Source organism: Schistocerca cancellata, chromosome 2 (assembly GCF_023864275.1).
Source record: "Schistocerca cancellata isolate TAMUIC-IGC-003103 chromosome 2, iqSchCanc2.1, whole genome shotgun sequence".
NCBI classification, from domain to species: Eukaryota; Metazoa; Arthropoda; class Insecta; order Orthoptera; family Acrididae; genus Schistocerca; species Schistocerca cancellata.
The window spans coordinates 581359040-581382571 of record NC_064627.1 but is presented as its reverse complement, the minus strand read 5'-3'; the positions used below and the strand labels follow the sequence as shown (position 1 = coordinate 581382571).

Sequence of the window (23532 nt, the reverse complement as noted above, 5' to 3'; positions counted from 1 at the left end):
TGCTGATCAGTACCTCATCTACCCAGTCAGTAATTAACTACCCTCATACAGAATTCATTTATATGGACAAGTACTGTAATTCAGGCATTTCCACTAAGAAGCACTGTAGAATGAAAGAAGTTGTGTAATGTGTTTACAATTAATATTTTTGCTATGACTTACTATAATAATATTTAGAAAAGTCATAAATGAACATAACACATTTAGCAGAAATGCTGCTTTTATGGGAAACTCTACATCCTAATGATATGAGTAAAGATAACCACACACATGTCATGGAACTTCCTCCTCTGAATAGTCCAGCAATTAAATCCAACCTGTGCAGTCAGCAGTATTAGATACTCACATCCTACTTCTAGCAAATGTATGTAGGGAATATTAATAAGAGCCCCATCATCTATTGTGTCAGCTGTAAATTGGGTCTAGTGTCGTTCCAGCTATTTCCTAAGTGTTATTCAAGACAACTACATTTCTAAGCAACAAGTTTGAGATACTGTCTCCCACTGAAACTAAAACTGAGCCAACCAGACTCACTTCACTTGTTGGGAAACATGTTGTGACCCATATCAAGGGCAGGCAAATGAAAGGATAGTAATATATTAATTGTCAGCAGTTCACATGAATGGCGAAAATGGAACCCCTTATGGAAGTGGCAGCAAAGAATGGGGAGGATCACCTTATACACTCTTAATGCATCCCTCGAGGCTTCATTCAATGTGCTGAAGAGGCTTTTTCAGCAGCCCCCAGGGGGGAACAGTGTAGAACCAACTGCAGATTGTGGCACTCATTGGAACAATTGATGTCTGTTGTCTGGGCTCTGATTCATACTTGGATCATTCCTGTGACTTATAGAGAAGACTGAGGAGACTACCTTTGCTCTCAGAATTTTAACGGAACTTATAGCCTGCATCACTGGCCAAGAACTGGCCATGGCTCCTTGATTCTGAATGAAGAGGAAGGCCAAACCAGAGACTTTGAAGTTTTTATGACACTTACGATGTATGACCGAGAACTGTAGGCTCCCCCTCATTGGGTCAGGTGTGCACTACACATCAGTCAGAGGCTACAATCCAGGTATTTGTGTGGGGTGTGTGCACAAGATTATTTAAGGTTAGGTGACACTTTGTTCAGTCGAGATAACAATAGATGGAGATGATCACAGCATATCAGTGTGAGAAGCAAAGAAATGCTCCACACAGGCAAGTGTGTTAATATACTAATGCTCAATTGCCAAAGCACTCTGAGCATAATGCCAGATTGTTAAGGCTTTCGTGGCCACTTGTTGACAAACTGCCTATTGGCTTCTGTCTCGGGTTCTTCGGCTGACATTCATCTAATGATTTTTCTGACGTTTCGCCAGCACGAGTGGCTGGCATTGTCAAAGCTTCACCCTCCATTGCCGGTGGTGAACTGGAGCCGAGCTCGCGGCCGCAGGCTATATGTACCTGGCGCACCAACGTCCGAGGGCTTCTCCGCGGTCATTTCCGGTGTGTTTCTCCTCTTGCTACCTGCGACGGTCGTTCGCTGCAGTACGGGAAGCCAGGATCCGTTTACCTTAAGGTTTTCCTCTTTCTTGTTGAAACTGTTCATGTGTTTTTGGATTTCTACAGCTTCTCTGAACAAGCGCGTGTGATAGTGCTTCTCTACAGACAGAACTTCCGTGTCAGCGAATTTTATTATGTGGTCGGTCTCATTCAGTGCGTGCTCTGCCACGGCCGATTTCCCCACCTGCCCCAACCTGCAATGTCGCTTATGCTCTTTGATCCTGGTGTTAATGGATCGTCCAGTTATTCCGACATAAACTTTTCCTCATGTGCAAGGTATACGGTATATTCCCGACATTGCAAGTGGTTCTCTTTTCTCCTTTGCCGAGCAAACACAGCGTAAAGACGATTTTCAAACTGACAAGGAAGATCAAAGAGTGTCTTAGATCGGCGAAGGAGAAAAGAGACCCACTTGCAATGTCGGGAATATACCGTATACCTTGCACATGCGGAAAAGTTTTTGTCGGAATGACTGGACAATCCATTAACACCAGGATCAAAGAGCATAAGCGACATTGCAGGTTGGGGCAGGTGGAGAAATCGGCCGTGGCAGAGCACACACTGAATGAGACCGACCACATAATAAAATTCGCCGACACGGAAGTTCTGTCTGTAGAGAAGCACTATCACACACGCTTGTTCAGAGAAGCTGTAGAAATCTAAAAACACGCGAACAGTTTCAACAAGAAAGAGGAAAGCCTTAAGGTAAATGGATCCTGGCTTCCCATACTGCAGCGAACGACCGTCGCAGGTAGCAAGAGGAGAAACGCACCGGAAATGACTGCGGAGAAGCCCTCGGACGTTGGCGCGCCAGGTACATATAGCCTGCGGCCTCGAGCTCGCCTCCAGTTCACCACCGGCAATGGAGGGTGAAGCTTTGACAATGCCAACCACTCGTGCTGGCGAAACGTCAGAAAAATCATTAGATGAACGTCGGCCGAAGAACCCGAGACAGAAGCCAATAGGCAGTTTGTCATAATGCCAGAGTTTGAAGTGTTCCCAGAAATTAAAGGAGCTTCCTTAATACTAAGTACAGAAAATGTTAAAATCTGAAATTGATAGCAGTGAGATTTTGGCATAAAATATAAGTGCACAACCAAAGGATAGGCAAATACAAAACAGACATGTCACATTTGTCATAGTAGACAGGTAACTCAATTCCACTGCTTATAAACTGAGGAGGCATATGAGATTGAGCAAGACTCAGTATGAGTGATTGGTCTTTCCCTTGACCAGCAGATTCACCCTCAGAAGTAACTGAGAAGTTTAGAGAAATCGTCAGCTTACTAAGATATATGTTACACATTCACATTGTCATCATTGGAGTACACTTCAATCATCAGCCATTGGTTGTGATTAATACAGGTTTGTTCCTGAAAGCTACCTGGAAGAGACAGTTTGGCTGCTCACTCATAATGGAAATATATTGGATCCAATGGCAACAAATAGAACTGACCTCTTTGAGGATGTCCACATTGAAACTGGTACCAACAGGCTGGTGCAAGTTTTCCAATTAGACACCACTTCGGTGACTTGCATGTCGCTGACCTGCCCCAGTAATCCCATCATGGAGAGGATCACAGTTTAACATGGGGTCCAAACCACATGGTGTTCTTGGTGAATCTTCACATCACTGAGACGTGAAAGCTATGTTACAGGTAGACTGAAATATTCCTTGCTCTGACTGAAATTTGATCCCATGACTTTTGGTCTTCAGGTCTGACTATTGCTAACCACAAGGCAGTGGTACCAACAATTATTACCGAAATATAAATGGCTGCCAATACAAGTTAAAAGATTGATATATTCAGTAAATTAAATAAAGAGGCATTAGTAATTATTTAGGAATAAAGGGGATGACTCACTGAAAGGCAGAAGTGCTGCGTTGTTGATAAACATAAACAAATGGTATGGAGCTTGGCTATCTTTTGAAATGCACTTCCTTTTTCTGGCTCTAACAAAAACACACACACACACACACACACACACACACACACACACACACAAATGTGCATGCCTCTCTTCGTATATTGTACTTTTTCGACTGAGAACAATGTAGGGAGACAGCCATGTGCATGTGAGTGAGTGTGTGTGCGTTTGTGCGCATACTTTTAATACAGCCAGAAAAAGGAAGTGCATTCTGAAAGCTAGCCAAGCTCCATAACTTTTCTTTGTGTGCCAGTCAACCATGCAGTGCTTCTGCCTTTGAGTGAGTCATCTCCTTTATTTATAAGTAATTCACAATTTTCAACCAGAACATTCCATAAATTATTAAAAGGGCATTAGTGTCTGTTGAAACAATTAACTCAGGACAGAAGCTTGTAGAAGCAATGTGGCTACAGTTTACAAGACTAGCTGGCCAAGCACTGGATAAGTATATAGCTGGTAGAGCAGTTCATGATGGGATTTTCATGGAACACACTTATTGTAAAGAGACTTCTAATGAAATAAAGACAAGGAAGCATAGGGATATAGACAGACGAAAGATAAACAAAATGTGTTTGCTGTCTAAGAAGGCAAAGCATGTTGCCTTCAACACCTACTGAAGCAGATTATTATCAAAAGATCTCTCACAGAACCCAAAGAAATTCTTGGATTATGTAAAGGCACTAACATTATTTTCCAGACACTCATGGATGATACAGGAACTGAAATTGTGGATTGATGAGAAAAAGTAGAAATGCTGTACGCTGTTTACAAAAGTTCCTTTACAAAGGAGTACTGACCCAGTTTAATTCTCAAATGACCTCAGACATGAGTGATATAGATCTTAATGTCTACATCTACATCCATACTCCACAAGCCATGTGTGGTGTATGGTGGTGGAGGGTACTCTGTACCACCATCAATCAGTTACTTTCCTGTTCCATTTGCAAATAGAGCGAGGGAAAAATGATTATCTATTGTTGGCAGCAGTACAATCGTTTTGTAGTCTGTTTCAAATGCCAGTTCTCTAAATTTTCTCAATAGTTTTCATTGAAAAGAAAATCAACTTCCTTCCTTCCAGGACTGCAATTTGAGTTCCTGAAGCATCTGTGGCATGTTGACTGACTCTACTGGTAACAAATATAGCAGCCCTCTTCTGAATTGCTTTAATATCTTCCTTTCATCCAGCCTGGTGGAGATCCCAAACACTCAAGCAGTACTCAAGAATGGGCTGCACTAATATCAATGGCACAGAGAAACAGCTAAAATTGAAAAAAAAATAAGGCTCCAGGGCCCATTGGAATTCCTTTCAGGTTATTTATGCATTTCATGCTTTTCTCAAATGACACCCTGAAGCTATAGATGAAGGCTGTCAGATAGTTGCATTTTTAGAGGTAAAGGGGATGGCACACTTCAGTTAATTGGTAGGATAGTAGAAAAATGCAATCGGTCTACAAAACGGATTGCTCACGACACACTAGTACAACACCTATTAGAATATTCCCCATGTTTGTAGGTCCTGTACCAAATAAGATTAACATGGGATATTGAAGGGCAGCACAAATATTCACATGTTTGTATGTCACATGGGAGGGATCTAGGATCTTGTTTTATTGCTCAAATTATTTGGATCCTGTAAGCTAATACAGGAACTTCTGAAGTCTAGAGATGTTCTCCATTCTCTTCCACAATGTTTTTTTCCTCTTTCTCCTTTTTTCATCAAATTAAAAAATGTTAACAGCTTACAGGAATGCAGATGCAATGTTTTCAAAACAACTAATATTTTGACAGGTGAACACCCCATCACTTTCAAGGCACAAATGCAGCGGGAGAGCACTGGTATGGAAATTTAAACTTTCAGCAGGCAAGAGTGCACTGACCAAGAGCCATTAAACAGCATAAGCAGAAAGACAGCACACAAACTGTAAACAGATCACGCCACCACAAAACCAAAGCTGTCCAAGATCTGAATTTATCAACAGGGAATAGTAAATGCCAAGAGATGAGCAAGTAGCATTAACTCTGTTTCTCTGCTGTCTCACCAGGAAGAGAGCAGGATTCCATGCAGAATTCAAGAAAAATCCTCCATCTCTGTTTATAAGGCCACTTGCTAATATAATCTCACCTACTTCCTTAATAACATCAGCCCAATAGCTGGAAGTGCAAGCCATAATCTCTGTGTTATATTCTGTAGGAAGACTGGTACTATGACAATGTCCAGCATCAGGTCTGCTCAGTTGTTGTATGCATGTGAGACAATTTTTTTGCTTTGTGCACTGGTCTTCATTGGTCATAATGGTCTGAGCAATGTATGACATGCCATAACTGTATGAGATACAGTAGACACTGCACTTATGCAAACCAAAATCATTTTTACAGATCCTAAAAGGGCCTTTATCTTGGTGTTTGAGAAACACACTTAACACCGAATTTCTGCAGAATACATTCAATCCTATTGGAAATGCTACAGATATAGGTACCACCTTGATATTTTCATTCTTCACATGGTTCACATGTTGGTCTTATTGGTTGTATGGTGGTGCGAGTTGTTTATGGTGTGTGCCATCTTTCTGCACCATTTGTTTCTTGGTTGATGTAGCCCTACATACCATTGTTTCAAATTTTGTAATGTTTATTTTATTTTGCATACTTTCCTTTCTCTCAAGTTTTTCTAAAAATTTTCTTCATTTACTAAAGTTGCTTTTAATTTCCTATGTTAATTACAAATTGTCTCCTGAGATTCAATAAAAATTTCAAATATGTATGACTTTCAGCTACGCTGAACTTGTTTACATTTTCATGCTCAGTAAGCATGTTATTTGCACACTTTTTGTTACCACATCAAGTGCTCTGTCCTCAATTGGCAGAAGTCAGAAAACTGGGTAACTATAGTCTATGTACATCAGCAATTGCCAACCATTGGAGTCAAACAATACATTAACATAGTAGTAGTTGTGCCATCATTGCCAAACTCCTCCATTTTCTATTCAACATTTTTATAAGTAGCTCTATTAATACTGTAGTTAATGACTGTCGCCATAAGCAAATAGAAAATGAGATGCAAAAATTCTAAAATCATTGACTATATTGAAAGTAGCAGCTCTTTTGTGCAGTGAACAGAAACTTCATTTAAACATATGTCATGTATATGTATATTTCTACTGTATCTGGCCATTGTTGTTTCTTATTTTCAGTTCTTGTATTTTTGGCAATGGCCTATTGCTGCAAGTCCTTTGTTTTTATCTTATTCCGAATTTAGTTATGTGAACACTGCTTACAAATATATTCCTAATGTAATAATGACTCATGTAGCCTTTGCTGTAGTATTTGATGTATTCATTGTGTAAAATTACAACAGGTTTAATAATCTCCAAAACTAGAAGTGTATTTACCAAGTTTTCTTAGTTTTCGTGTTGCCATTCCTCTTATGGTGGACACATACAAATCACGATTTTTGTCAATAATGGCAAGCTGTCTCATCAGTGAAGATCCCGCTTGATTCAAGGCAATCTCCATGACACTCATGCTATGTGAAATAGTTGGAAGTTCTGCAATAGAACGAGTACTTCCTATTTCAAAAAGATGCACAACTGTAAAGGAGAATCATTAAATTGTGATTAATGTACTTCGAAACTGGAAATGCATAAGTTATAACAAAACAGGACACTGCTGTAAACAGTATATATCAGCCTTTATCTTGTAATACAAGTGTAAAATTCTGAAACTAGAATAATAATGGAACAGAAAGAAATTTCAAACATCAAAATGAGCTACACAAACTGTAGCATTCACAACTTGGGAAATGCACTTTGAACCTTTGGCCCTCACCGGAAATAGAAGAATAAAATTCACAACAAATATAACAAGGCATTTGTACAACTACCACCATTACATATTGTATTGTACTAATATCAAAAAATCGGTAACAGGTTTTGAGTTGAGAAGAAGAGGCAAGGAAATGGCAAGATAGATAAACATGAATATAGAGATAGAATTTTTTTTCAGACAACAGTTTTTAAATGGTTCCATATGATACATTGTCGCTTCCCATTCTCCTTCACTCTTCATTTGAGAGTTTGGTTCAAATGGTGTGCTGAGTCATTTGTGTTACATATTCAAAAAATATTTCATCTGCAGTTCATATCTCTCACAAGGCCCGCCCTTGTCATCCAACCAATCACATCAGTTCTCTTCTTCTAGTGTACTGTCTTTGCAGGTTTCATTCTTTATCTGTCTGTATTAACTCTATTTGTTTAATAGTTTCCTGCTTGTCCAACTTCTCACGTTACAGATCATCATCTTTGATTTCCAAAGACAAATGTTTCATTTTCAAACAACAGTAAATTACTATTACTTTCTTTTTGTATTTATTTCACATTCATTAGTATGTAGTCCCTACTTCCTGCGAATCACTGTCAGTGGGAATCAAAATAGATATTTTGTTTGAGGGCATTGTGAAACATAAAGAACTGTTAATGAAAACATTTATTTGAATGCATAATAAACATTACCGATTGTGTCCACTGAACGATTGTCCAGAGAGCCTCATAATGCAAAATGTGAAGCTGACTGAGTAAATAAGAAACATAATTGACATGTAAGATGTCAAATAGCCATCAAAGAAAATATACCACACAGGGAACCAAATGTCATTTAATTTTGTTTCCAAGTTTGCATTCTGCTCTGTTTCTTCCATACAATTTCATTTAAAATTGTGGTTGATAAGGATCTGACACAACTTGTAGCTCACAAATAGATTATTACACATATTGCTGTACTGATCTGACATTACAGAATGTGAGTTCCCAACCGTCATCTTCAACTGTTCTGTTATTGACATTATCGCCCACAACCTTTCCTCTGTGGCTTCCAAGGCATCACCAAGCCATGATGCTAAAGCATAAGTGGACATTCACAAGAGCTCAGGTCACTCAAATGCCTAATCAGTGTTCTGAGCTGACACCTTTTACACCGAATCTCCACTTACCAGTATAGCAAACCAGAGTATCCACATAATGTTTCTGGTTTCCATGAAAACCTTTCTTTGGCCTACGTGGTTAGAAGTGTAGCATGTCGGTTCTGTGGAATAACTATGTACAAACTGTGGAATACTATTTTATTCCACAGAATCAACATGTTACACCAACAATGTCCCCACTGAGATGAAATACGTCATGTAACACAGTTTACTTGACTAATTACAAACACATTATAACATTAAAAATTGTTCATCAAATAACAACAGTTTTAACTTTCATTCAGTTATTATCATTATTAGTAGTTGCAGTTAAAGTCCCTTAAAACCAAACCAAAACATGTAAAAACGCATTTCTTTTCTTTCAGTCCTTGTAGTTAATGAATATTAGATTTCTCAGGATGAACTTGAAAGTTATCATCCACAGGGGCCCTTCTTATTTATCTGTACATATTACAAAAATCACCATCACTTTTATGATTTCTTTCTGTTGTAACATATGCCTTGACTCATCATTTCTTACACATACCTACTTGTTTCAAAATTTGATTTCTTAGCTCTCCCCTTTGCATTTTCAATTTAGAAAAATGTTTATCACATAATTTAGCTTGCTTGGATAAAAGACAGAATACCTCCTTGACCATCTCATTTCATGTTTAACATACTTTGGTCAAAATTCTAGTGAATGTCTATTCAACCATACTTTTGTTCATCACATGCTATAATCTAGTAACTGACTTTCCCATTTTGCATTTTATTTATATTAGATTCCCTTTCATACCATCATCCAATTATTCTACATGTGCATTATTTCCTCTTACTCAAAGGCAATTGCATTTACTTTGCTTTTAATTGATTGATCAGAACAGAATAAGTTCCTCAAATATATTAAGATAAAAAATGTTTAGGTTCATGTTTACCATTGTACAAGTGGCAGCCAGTGAAGGAATATATTTTCAAAGTTTTCTCCCAGAGCAACTTTGATTGTGCCTACATGACACAAGTTGCCTGTCTTTCAGAACCGAGACAGTTCTGTCCAGTTAAAGCTGCTGAGGAGAGCTGCCTTAAACCCTCATCTGAACTCACTAGTGAATTCACACCATTGGTTTTAGTCAATAGCATACGTTGGATACAGATCACGTGTGTGGGACTGGAGGATTCTGCAGAGGAGAACACAGTTGCTTCCCTCTTTTGTGATCCTGACCTCGAGCACAACAGATGTCTTTCGTGGGAGGCAGAGCCTCTGGCTCTGTGTTCCATGACCACCCACTGATATCAATTAACATGAATTGCCTTCCCTTCTGTTGCCCACTTCAATTAGTTGTTTGACGTCCTAGACTGGCATAAACCTGGTAACTTATGAACCTAGGTGTGCCTCTTGTATACCGTACACTGAAATACACTCCTGGAAATTGAAATAAGAACACCGTGAATTCATTGTCCCAGGAAGGGGAAACTTTATTGACACATTCCTGGGGTCAGATACATCACATGATCACACTGACAGAACCACAGGCACATAGACACAGGCAACAGAGCATGCACAATGTCGGCACTAGTACAGTGTATATCTACCTTTCGCAGCAATGCAGGCTGCTATTCTCCCATGGAGACGATCGTAGAGATGCTGGATGTAGTCCTGTGGAACGGCTTGCCATGCCATTTCCACCTGGCGCCTCAGTTGGACCAGCGTTCGTGCTGGACGTGCAGACCGCGTGAGACGACGCTTCATCCAGTCCCAAACATGCTCAATGGGGGACAGATCCGGAGATCTTGCTGGCCAGGGTAGTTGACTTACACCTTCTAGAGCACGTTGGGTGGCACGGGATACATGCGGACGTGCATTGTCCTGTTGGAACAGCAAGTTCCCTTGCCGGTCTAGGAATGGTAGAACGATGGGTTCGATGACGGTTTGGATGTACCGTGCACTATTCAGTGTCCCCTCGACGATCACCAGTGGTGTACGGCCAGTGTAGGAGATCGCTCCCCACACCATGATGCCGGGTGTTGGCCCTGTGTGCCTCGGTCATATGCAGTCCTGATTGTGGCGCTCACCTGCACGGCGCCAAACACGCATACGACCATCATTGGCACCAAGGCAGAAGCGACTCTCATCGCTGAAGATGACACGTCTCCATTCGTCCCTCCATTCACGCCTGTCGCGACACCACTGGAGGCGGGCTGCACGATGTTGGGGCGTGAGCGGAAGACGGCCTAACGGTGTGCGGGACCGTAGCCCAGCTTCATGGAGATGGTTGCGAATGGTCCTCGCCGATACCCCAGGAGCAACAGTGTCCCTAATTTGCTGGGAAGTGGCGGTGCGGTCCCCTACGGCACTGCGTAGGATCCTACGGTCTTGGCGTGCATCCGTGCGTCGCTGCGGTCCGGTCCCAGGTCGACGGGCACGTGCACCTTCCGCCGACCACTGGCGACAACATCGATGTACTGTGGAGACCTCACGCCCCACGTGTTGAGCAATTCGGCGGTACGTCCACCCGGCCTCCCGCATGCCCACTATACGCCCTCGCTCAAAGTCCGTCAACTGCACATACGGTTCACGTCCACGCTGTCGCGGCATGCTACCAGTGTTAAAGACTGCGATGGAGCTCCGTATGCCACGGCAAACTGGCTGACACTGACGGCGGCGGTGCACAAATGCTGCGCAGGTAGCGCCATTCGACGGCCAACACCGTGGTTCCTGGTGTGTCCGCTGTGCCGTGCGTGTGATCATTGCTTGTACAGCCCTCTCGCAGTGTCCGGAGCAAGTATGGTGGGTCTGACACACCGGTGTCAATGTGTTCTTTTTTCCATTTCCAGGAGTGTATATTCTCTTTATTTTACCTAATTTCCTGTTCTGTCATTTAATGGCAGCCCTGGATGCCCACTCACAAGTCCTGACCACTCGCCCTCCTGTACATTTTTGTCACAAGGCATATGTAACAACCTTCTTCCCTCCCCTGCCCATGTACAACCATAAGGATCACATGCTGCTGGCATTTTAATCTACACCACTCTCTGCAGTTTCAGACTTGAGATCTGTGGTAAGTCAACCATGTGTGGAAATCATCAATGCCCAGATAAGTCCATTAGCTTTTAACTATTTTGGAGAAACTTCAACAGTCTGACTAACTCTGTAAGAGCTGCACTTACACCGTCTTCTACAGCAGACAGACACTGTCTAAATGTTTTCAATGTGTGTTGCCCACATATGTACAAAATCTTTAGCAATGTGCACATTCACAGACCCTTATCTTTGTACAGCCCAACAACAAAGTTTCTCCACAGTATATCAGCTCTATCCAGTCATTCCAAGCTTTAACTTTCCCGATTCATTTTGTACCTTTATATCTGCGATTCTTGCAATGCCATAATTTAAAAATGTTTATTAAATCATCTAATAATAAACCTTCTCTCATGTTATTCCTCCAGTGTTTGTACATGCATGCTTCTACAAGTAGTCTTAACTTTCCAATAAATACTTGTGGACAATGACTGTTTGGCAGGGGTCTATTCATTGCTACTAGAGTAAAAAAGTTTATCTTTATTTTTTATTATCAAGGCAGTCACATTCCATCCACATAAAAAACAATGCAAAAATGCAGTTCAGAGTGTTTACCTATGTGAAACATATATTTTTCCTTCATTTCTTTAGACAAATGCTCACTTTATTGACATCTGTTGAGAATAATTTTAAGTCTGCTCATAATCTCTATTTAATCTTTCCTATTTTTTTAATGAAATAAGACACATCTACTTAATCACTAATCAATCATTCACTTTTAAACCTCTCAATGTAATATATTACTAACTCTAGCCTTCTTATTTAATTTACTTAAATCCTTTATTCAGCAGCGCACTCTCTCATCAGAGATTGCTCGACTCTTTTGTATTATTTTTGCGCAGCACCTGTTACACAATTCATTAGTGCTCTTTCACCAGAGATAACTATAACCTTAACTATGGCAACAAAACAACTGACTCACCAAACTACTGGTTTTTGATTGCATGTTACCATGTCGTATTTCACTTAGGGAATAGTTTCCTTTCCCACCATTTCCCCCTGTTTACATGACATGCCTAACGTGTATTTTAACATCAGACATATAATCTGTCTTACTTAACTGTGAATATATTTGGTCATTGTACATGTGTTACTTTCCCATGCTGTCCTCGTTAGTGGGTTGTCTTCTGGTATTTTTGGATATACTTTACAATAATTTAAATGTCTGTTACCACCTTTAAACTTCTGCCATACTCCAAAGATCATAGTAGTTTTACAGTTTCATGAAGTAATAAATTTTTTCTTTATGCACTTAAGTAAACCGAAATGTCCATGACCCATATGGATAAACCATATTAGGTCTTCTTCAACACTCTGCAGAACCTATGTATAACTTTCAACCAGATGGCATAGTATTTAATGTCCAGAACAAGATACTATCAACTATCGGCCACAATGCCACCTTAGATGATAACAACAACATCTGTTTGCACTACTGAAATTAAATGCAAAAATATTCATTTTATTTTATTTCCTGCTTTGTATTTAAAGATAGGGTTCTAACAGTATAATTTAAGTTTTGGAAACTGATTGCAAAATTGACACCAGGCTATCTTAGTCTCTCTTTTTTCATTCACAGCTAAAGGACATCTTGACAGTGCATTGGAAACATAGTTCTGATTACTCTTCATGTAATTAATTTCCATTTGGAGTTCCTAAAAAACTGAGAGCTAGTAGTTCCTTTTCCATAGCACTGTAATTTAACTCATGCTTACTAAGGCTTTTTCTTACAGAAAGATTCCATTCCCCTTCAAACAATTCCAAAACAACTCCATAATCTGAATAATCAGTTTCTAATTTACAGGTCTTGTACATCATAGGATAGATGTTCAGTACAGGTCAGTGGTTCTCAAACATTTTTCCTCTGACCCCCCACCCTCCCAGCCCATTTTAGTAATAAAAACAGTCATTTTTTAAAAATATTTTTTCTGCCTTATTTACCAAATTCAGTTTACAAGATTTTATGCAACAGAAACCAAAACTCCATGACTTATTATAATTAAAATACTGAGTAAATTATTTATCCTTACCACATTTACAGTCATTTAAGAAAATGAATGAACAACATTTATAATTCAGCAAACAAGGCTTACAAGAGCATTAAAAATTTAAATTACAAAATTTTTGTGTGATGGATGAGCTTGCTTTTGAGAAGAAAGTTTCTCAAGACACGATGTAATTGCAGAAACAGCCACTCAAAGTTCTTTGCTCACGTTTAGGTCTGAATGGTAGTTCAACCTCATAGCTGCCGCAGCTGAAACCCAGTCTTGCACAACTATATTGTTGCAAAAGGAAACTTTGCATTTCCTACAGTTGTAGGTAAATGCATTTCTTGTCTGATTAACATAAAATAGCTTCCCGTAATCTCTATGATGCATACACTGGTGATAGGTAGAATGTCACACAAGCAATTTTTTTTTCATTGCTTGTAAAAAATCTTGTGAGTTCAGTCAAATTTCACTACCAGAATCTGTGTAAATATTCACTTTCCTGTCGCATATTTCACCAACTATTATGGGTTTTGACTGACTCTTCCTTTTCTTCCTCCTTGTACAACAACCCCTCTCACATAGGTATCTTATGTGTACAAGAAATAAATTTTTCTATATATGGACCTATGATTCTATTGTATCCTGGCCTCTGTCCCAAGACTTTCCACATTTTCCATTTCCCTTAATTACTCCATTATTTGACACAGACCCATTTAAAGGTATTGTTTTTCCCACATGACTGTTAACTGTGTTTGGTACAAACACATGCAACTGTATATTATTCTTTCCCCTGTATGTCAAATGACTCCGATTGCTATTTTGCTTTAAGTTAGTTTTTCTTTTCTTTGTGAACTGATCAGAAAAATACCCTCTGCCTCATTATTTCCCCAGTTTTATCTTTGGATGTTCTTTAAATAAAGTATATAGCCCTAAAATGATGGTCAGCAAATTCCTTACTCTTGTCCACCCTCTATCTGAAAATTTCCTTCCTTACATACTGCGGTAATCTACGTACCAATATTTTCGCAAAATGTGGTTCTTCTAATGGGTTATCTAGATATTTAAATCAAGTCAGATGCCACTCAGTATTTTTTGTAGATCCCCAAGAACTACTATAATATTTTGGGTCTAGTAATTCTAAAGTCAGCTTTTCCTGTGTGCTGGAGGACTAGTATTTCCTCTTGAATTTTTCCTGAAAATTGACCCAAGATTTAAAATGTTCTGAATGAGGAGTTCCCCAGATTGCTGTGTCCCTTACTAAATAATTAAGTGCAAAATGTCCTTTCTTATGATACTCCCATTTTTTAGATCATGACCCAGAAAAAACCCATAAAAAATCAATTGGATGAACATCCCCATCGAACTCTAACTTTAGAAATTGTCTTGATAAATTTAGGCCACTTCCTAGTTGAAATTCCTCTACCAAATCATTTGAGACTCCAATATTATTGATAAGTCATTTTCTTACTAATTTCTCACTGGGTACTTTATAAAGAAACAATCTCTTATCAGCAGAACATTTCCAGACTGGCTAAAATATACTGAAGTTAGGCCTCTTTACAAGAAGGGGGATAAAGAGATATCATCAAACTATTGACCAATTTCACTTCTGTCAGCTTTCTCAAAAATATTTGAAAAGGTTGTGTTCAAGCGTCTCTTTAAGCATCTGACTGCAAATAATATATTGTCCAAGCCACAGTTTGGATTTCTTAAGAATTCTGATATAGAGGAAGCTAGTTACACTTACAGTGAGAATGTATTTAATTCATTGATAAGAAATTAGAGGCTACTGGCATTTTCTGTGACCTGTCAAGAGGCTTTGACTGCGTGAACCACACCATTCTCTTAAGTAAATCAGAATATTATGGCGTTACTGGCACTGCTGTGAAATGGTTTGAGTTTTATCTGACTAACAGGAAACAAAGGGCATTGTTGCAAAATACCTGTGCAGTAAGCAGTCAGTCTTCATCTGATTGGGAATTAATTATATGTGGTGTTCCTCAAGGTTCCATCTTCGGTCCATTGCTTTTTCTTGTTTACATTAATGACCTCTTGTCTGTTACATTGCCAGATGCTAAGTTTGTTTTGTTTGCAGATGATACAAACATTGCAATAATTAGCAAGTCAAGTACGGATTTAGAAATGGCTGCTAATCAAATTTTCACTGACATTAATAAATGGTTTAAAGCTAATTCATTCTCATTAAACTTTGAAAAGACCCACTATATGCAGTTCAGAACCTGTAAGAGATTTCCTTTCAGCATGTGTGTAACATATGAAGACATTCAGATTGAAGAGGTTGACTGTGTTAAATTTCTGGGATTACAACTCAATAATAAATTCAGTTGGGAAGGGCATACCACAGAACTGCTTAAGTGGCTAAACAAGTCTGTCAGTGAGAATGGTGTCAGATGTAGGAGATATAGGTACAAAGAAACTTGCATACTTTGCTTACTTTCATTCTGTTATGTCATATGGGGTCATACTCTGGGGTAACTCATCAAACTGAGCAAAAGTTTCTAGCATGCAAAAGCATGTAATAAGAACCATTTGTGCAGTAAATTCAATAACATCATGTAGAAACCTGTTCTACAAACTCTGTATTCTAACCACAGCTTCTCAGTATATTTGTTCCTTAATGAAATTTGTTGCAAGTAGGCCTAATATATCTCTGTTTCCAACCAATAGCTAAATGCATAGTATCAATACTAGAAATAAGAACACTCTACATAAAGACCTAAAATCACTTACCTTTGTCCAAAAAGAAGTCCAGTGTTCAGGAACACACATTTTCAATAAATTGCCAGCAACCTTAAAAATCTTGGTTTCAGATAAAGCACTGTTTAAACAGAATGAAAGACTTTTTTGATAGGCAACTCCTTGTACTCTAAGATGAATATATTAACAGAGACTGTTAGGCCAGCTTAAGTTAAAATGTCTGTTAGATTTCATTTCTGACAGCACATTGTCACAACAGTCAAGATTAGGTATCTTGTGTATGATAAATTTATTAATGGTGCATAACAACATTTTATTCTGTACATATTAGCTATTCCAGTTTAATGTATTGTATTCACCTAGTTTGACAATCTCCTGACAAATTATCAGGGTATTAAGTATTATATTCAAATGTTTTATGTTTTCTATGTTACAATTTCTGACATGTTCCACATCCACGAGAATCATCTCATTTTTTGGGTCTACAGAACGAAAACTGAATCTAATTTAATCACTAATCCAAGTTTCCAACAACTTCTGGAATTCCTTCTGGTGTTCTGCAGTATTGCCTGAAGAATTGTGGGTAGTGCTAGTAGACTTAATTTTCTCCTGTACTTCTTGTACACCCATTTGCTGTAAACATTCCTTCCAACTGATAAAGGTGTTTGTGTCACTAATTACTTCACCAAATTTTCTACTTTGTTCTAATGCCTGCACTCAGCCTCATATATCTGAGATTTCATTTTGCACAATTTAAAATTCATGGGTGGGAAATTTGTTGAATCTTATCATTTACCTTTATAATGTGTTCCTTATGTTTTCATTTGTAACTCCTTAGGTAACTGTAATATCATCCCTGTATTAGAAATTTTGTCTGTTTTTGTAGCTACCACCTCCTCTTGTCTTTTTAGTTTCTCCCCTTGTGCTTTTAAATTTGACAGCACTTGTCCTTGAGTTGTCATACTATTAGACTACTCTTCTAATTTCTTTAATATTTCTGGTAAACTGCCTTCCATTCTGCAGATAGTCACCAGCATACATAAAGACATGGATCTATGTATCCTTAATAGCATTTAGATAATGTTGCTGGTATTCACACCACTGGACAAAACAAATGCAATGTGTTTTTACATTGCTCAAAGAATAAATTACTAAAGACAAAAAAAAAAATCTCAGATTTGTGCTGTATACAGTTCACCTAATCAGGCATAAACCTAGCTGCATGTGTTTTACACGTGGGCTATGCATAGTAGTGATGAGCCACTGTGTAGTCATTTTGTAGTCAACTGATAAGATGTTACACTGAAAAGCAGGGCTGTGCTTTTAGCATTGTGGTCAGCCACTGCAAGGATGCTGTCGGAGACTACTGCCATAATTGTCAGCTCAAAATCACAACACAGAATTCTCCTTTGTTATTGACAGAATTTTTCTTCACTCACATGCCAAAGTTTATACAAGCATGCAAATATCTTGTGCTGTTGACCTCATTGCTGTGGTCAACTAGTATTCTTTCCTCAACTCTTGATATCAGTTAACACTTCTTTTGTCTTAACCCAGTTAAACTTAATTCTACTTAAATATTCAAATTAACTCGGCAACACCACTGCATGTGACCACTGAGACTTTCTCAATTAACTTGGGCTGATGTTGCATCTTCTTCCATTATTTTTATCAAAATTCCCTCTCTCTCTCTCTCTCTTTTTTTTTCTTTTTTTTTTTACTACTATTAATGCTCAGTTATTTTAGCACCTCTAATTCATGTTCTGTACATTGGTGCCAAATGTAGTGTTATAAATGAATGGTTTTCAGTATGTACCACTCCATACCCATCATCCTGTCAATGTGTATGCCAACTTTTACCTCACAAATATCTTGCAGTTGCTATTCCTGAAGTTGTTTGCTAAAGTGGACATGCTATGCAGTACTACTTGACAGCGACAATGAGAGTTCATCACCTTTTGCAATGGGCAAGTGCTGAAAGAAAGCTCCAACCTGTTCAAGCCACTAATCAATTTTGCAATAACTCTTCTGTATTATTATCACACTGTATCCTCTGTACAATTTCATTTACAATTACAGGCGAATCAGATCTCACACAACTTGCAGCTCTGACATAAGATGTATTGCAGTACTGATTTGACATTACAGATTGAGAGTTCCCATCTGACATCTTCATTGTTCTGGTGTTGTCATTATCACTTGCACCCTTTCCTCCATGTTTTCCAAGGTACCATCAAGCAGTGATGCCAAAGCAAGAGTGGTCCTCCACAACAGGTGGACATGCTCACTTGCTTTTATGCCTTGTCAGTGTTCTAAGATGACATCTTTCACACAAAAACTGCACATATGGCAAACCAGAGCACGAACAGTGCGATGTTATGCATTTAAAAACATTTCCAGTTTTCACAAACATGTTTTGTTGGCATAAGTGGTTAGAAGTGGAACATATTATTCCACAGAATCAACATGTTACACCACAAGCTGTAGCCTGAGGGGATTTGGGGAGGAGGGTTGCATGAATGGAGGAGACAAGATGAATAAATAAGTTGAAAGGAGAAGAGAGGAAAAGGAAGGGACTGGCAAGAGCTAGCACAACAGAAGGTGAAGGGAATGGGAATACAGCATCAGAAAAGCTCACTCTGATAAGGCCAGAAGTAGGAAATTGTGTTGGCGATTTATGTGGGTATAAAATACAGTCAGTCATGGTTTTTTTTCTTTTTTTTCTTCTTTTTTTAATTATGATGTTGTAAAACATAACAACCTTTTCATTTCACAAACTTTTTGTCAACTAAATATCCATTATTTCCACAAGCATCAACATTATAGTGTCCAGCTGCACATGGTTCACATAATGTTCACGTTACACTTCTATCGGTCGATAAGCCTGCATTGGCTTGACAACTAATTATTGATACAAAAAATAAATTATATCAAATTTATAAAAGGCAACTCCTTTCATATTGGACTCTATGCCTGCCCATGGGCATCATTTAAAAAATCATCCAATAAAAATCTTCACCCAAATTGTCCATTTTGTCAACATTGTTTCTTTAAATATTCACTGTTGAAAAACTACTCAACCAGCTTCTGAGCAACCAATGTTTATTATAACAATTTTAAAACAACAGTATAAGGGGTGTTCAAAAAGAAATAAGCCATAGGCATAATTATAGAAACCAGAACCTGTATGTTAGAGGTACTGACCCTAACTGTTTAGACACTTGTCCCACTGTGACACAAGGCGGTGAATGTCTGTCTCATAAAATTCCTGGGGCTGTGATGTTAACCAGTTCCGCGTGTACAGATGGACGTCATCATGTGAGGTTAATCATTTGCCCCTCAGAGCCTTTTTAAGGGGACCAAAATTGGTGTAATCAGATGGAGAGAGGTTCAGACTGTATGGAGGGTGGCTGAGAACCTCCCATTTGAATTTCTGCAGGAGTGCCATGACTTGGTTGGCCATATGAGGCTTTGCATTGTCATGGAGCAGAATGACCCCATGGGTGAGATTGCCTGGTCATTCTGATTTGATCACTTGGCGAAGGGTGGTCAAGGTTTGCGAGTAGCACTGGGCATTCAATGTTGTCCCATGTTGCAGGAAGTGAATCAGAAGGGGGCAATCTTGGTCAAAGAAGAATGTCAACATAACCTTTCCTACACTTGTGTGGATGGCCTTGGCTTTTTTTGGTGGTGGTGACACTGGATGTTTCCACTGGAGACTTTGTCATTTTGATTCTGGTTCGAAGTGATGACACCATGACTCATCTCCAGCCACCACTCATGCCAGGAATGCATTCCCTTCCTGAGCATAGTGCTGCAGATGAGCAAGACAGTGGGCCATTCATCATGCTTCCTGGTGTGGTTGAAGACTGTGGGACACCCATTGGGCACACACTTTGCACATGTGGAGTTGTTCCTTCATGATGGTGTGAACACTTTTGACGCTCAAACCGACCACACCGGCTATGGCTTTCACTGTCACTAGGCAGTCCTGGGTAATGAGTGCATCCACCAGCTGGACAATGCCATCAGTAATGCAGTATGGTGCTCCACACCGTGCATCATTGGTTAATGACACCCATCCTTCCCTGAAGTGCTTGTGCCATGCCTTGACCCTTACAAGGAAATGCAGTGTTCGCTGTATACTTGTGACATTCGGACTCCTTCCACTGTCATAAAATGAACAACACTCTTTGCTCTTCACTTGATGCCTTCATGTCACTGTTTGCAATGTGACTGGCAGCATTGGGCGACTGATGCGTGCTGCTGCTAACTCTGTATTGCCATGTGACGTGCACGTATGCCCTCTATCAATGGGCAGTGAACTTCCACACTCTGGTCGGAACCACACCTCATTACATATGCCACAATATTACTCTCCTGTCACCAGTTTGCGCATTTCTGACTCCAGCTTGTTTCTTTTTGAATACCCCTTAAAAAGTCACATCCAGTGGTTGTTTATAAGAGCAGCCCTTGTCTCACACTACAGAGGTGGCAAATAGGTAGTATGTAAAAATGAGCATAATTATGGAATGCCTAGAGCAACTTTAACATAACTTTGTTGTTCTATGTCTTAATAGCTGGAACAGAGAAATGTGCTGCTAGCTACTCTAACACATGAGACAAAGAGGTGACATGTAGAAATAATAAAAGCTGACAGACATTATTGTTGAATCCACAGTTTCTAGGTCACTACATGAATGTTGAGAGTCCTGATGATATTTTATCCCTAGTGATGTGGACATATGTAGTTCACTCACCTATAACAGACTGATGTGCTGTGCATAAAAAATAAGTAACAGAAAACAGTATTCATGTTAACTTTAAGCTCTTATTGTTTCTCTTTAGTAGAAATTCATACATTCACACACACAAACACGCAGACACACAAATGCTCAAGGGGAGTGCATGTTTGTGTGATTGTGAATGTGTGTACTTCTACTAGAGAAACAGCAAGAGCTCAAAAGCTAGTGTGAATACTGTTTTTTGTTACATATTTTTACATGCCACACATCAGTATGCTATAAGTGAGTGATTGCCTTGCCCTAATTTTACGTTTTTTCCCCCATCCAGGAATTTCTATATGTATATATTCAAGGAGTCACGAGAAGTTGTGATTTTAATCTTTTGACATAGTCAACACACACACACACACACACACACACACACACACACACACACACACACACACAAAATCAACTTTTGTTCACCCAAGAGTTTGTTTATCGTTCGTCCTGGTGATTAAATTGATAATGGTGTTTAGAACCCAGTTTTTTTTTTAAATTAATATTATGATGAATTTGTAAAACATTTTACTTTATGATTTATATAATGTAAAATGTACATTTCAGTAAAATTATAGAGGCGTTTGATTCCTGCCTAATAGAAGATTGGAATAACTGGGAAAAGCAGAGTAATTAGTCTGTTATATAATGCTGTCAAACATCTTAATTACAGCAGGCTTGTGTAAAGATACAATGCTGCAATAAAGTTTTTAAAAATTATATATGGAGGGTATGTACATTTATAAAGGTTTATACATATTAAAAACTACATTGAAATTCTATGAACCTAGATATTGTACATGGATCTTGGGATCTAAAATTTGTAAAAGCTTTAATTGGAATTGTCTACTTTGTTACTAAAATTAATATGATTACAGCAAAACTTCATTAAGACTAATTTACAGTCACTGCAGTACTAAAAAACATAAATAATTTAAAAAATTAAAAAACTTTGCAGAGAAAAATTTTCTTAATTTTTTTCACTCACCTCTATCATCTACCTGATCTCTGACAGCCAGTGTATCACTGCTAGTGCTGACAAACATGGGGCTAAGAGTTTCTGGTTGCATTCCTCCCCATTTTGGAGAGCACAGCAATCGACCATCATAACCATGTAATGTGAAGTATGACTTTCCAACAATAACAAAGTGTCTGCAACAGAGATAAAATTGATTTATTTTTTTATTCAACTCTTTATTTACAACAGATGACTGTCAATATTTGGTATTTCTTAGCAGAGTTGTTCACTCAAATGGTAAGCAACATAACGCAGAAGATACAACAAAACATAGTATGAAGAATAGTAATAACACACAAACTAAACAAGATAACCAAATTAGACATCTGATGTGGTTACAACACTTTACACGAAAATTTAAGTTGCATTGGTACACAAAAAATGCATGGGAAAAACACACTACGCAGCTTGTACAACAGAAAAATGAAATATTTGTGCCTACACAGCAGTATTTACAACTGCAAATTCTTTAAATGACTGTGACAAGCAACACAGTGAGTAACTGCTACTGTACCACATGTTTTGTTTCTTCCTGTTCCATTCATGAATGAAGTGTAGGAATAATTCTTGCATCCTTGACAGAAACAGAATGTGTCAATATGGAGTTAATTAAAGACAAAAATCACAACAGCAGAGAGGGAACTATCAAGGCAGGTGTGCAGCCAGCTAGCATTAACACAGAGCTGATTATGGAGGATTCCAACAAGAATATGTAGCACATCTCCAAACCAACATTAGTTCCTGCACTATCAGAACATAGTGAGAGGGCACTGCCAGTCTTTACATGATCTCACCATGTGACCTGTGCAGTTCACTCATCCAGGGCTGTATACAAGGCTGGCCAGAATTAGGTACAGGAACTCAGTGTTTGATTCTCATCATGCTCTATCTGCCTTAAGTTTCTCACATCATTGTTAACATCACTATGACATGGACTCAATTCATAAATTACCCTTCCAACAAAAGAGTGATTGCTGTGCATCAGACTGTGCCTCAGACTACCTTATGAACTTTGTATGTGGTGAGTGCCCAACAAATACTAACTGAAATAGAAAACTGGTGACAAGCAAAACAGCACCTAAAGATAGACCTTGCTACGTCCAGGAAGGTGGCATGCTGGGTTGAGGAGGACCAGGTGAGGCAGATGAGAGAGAAGGTGTTGAGGCTGTGAAGGAATGAAGATAGGGTGTTTTGGCCATGAGTCCAGGTTCATTGATGATATTTTCACGATATTGTGTGTCAATAGTCTGACAATATTTTCAATTTGCCATCATTTCCCTTTTGTGGAACTATGCTCCCTTCACCTTCTACCTTAATTAACCCAATTTTACATCAATCTATGGTTAAGAAAAGTATGGTTAGAGAATTTTTCCCCTACTCTCACAGCAAAAATTATTGTCAATTTCTGATAGGACCACCAATTCTTGCAGGTTCAGGGTGCTTTTCTGCCATTTATAGCAAGAGTAAGCAGCAGAGGTACATATTTAAGGGAAACCAGCTGCTATGGCATGTATT

General features: G+C 38.8%; 1 protein-coding gene across 3 annotated transcripts in view; it reads right to left on the bottom strand.

Annotated features, from left to right (window-relative positions):
* Positions 1-23532, bottom strand: part of LOC126162193 (intraflagellar transport protein 80 homolog) — a 432276-nt gene that overhangs the window by 188619 nt on the left and 220125 nt on the right. For 2 of the 3 annotated variants that reach the window (XR_007535032.1, XM_049918521.1), the window contains exons 9-10: positions 21988-22151; positions 6863-7060 (exon numbers count right to left, since the gene is read on the bottom strand). Coding sequence is in view for 2 of the 3 variants with exons in the window: in XM_049918521.1 (XP_049774478.1) it covers positions 6863-7060; positions 21988-22151 (362 nt within the window). In the remaining variant the exon portion in view is untranslated. The remainder of the gene's footprint in view (positions 1-6862; positions 7061-21987; positions 22152-23532) is intronic. The other variant, XM_049918522.1, reaches the window with a different exon arrangement.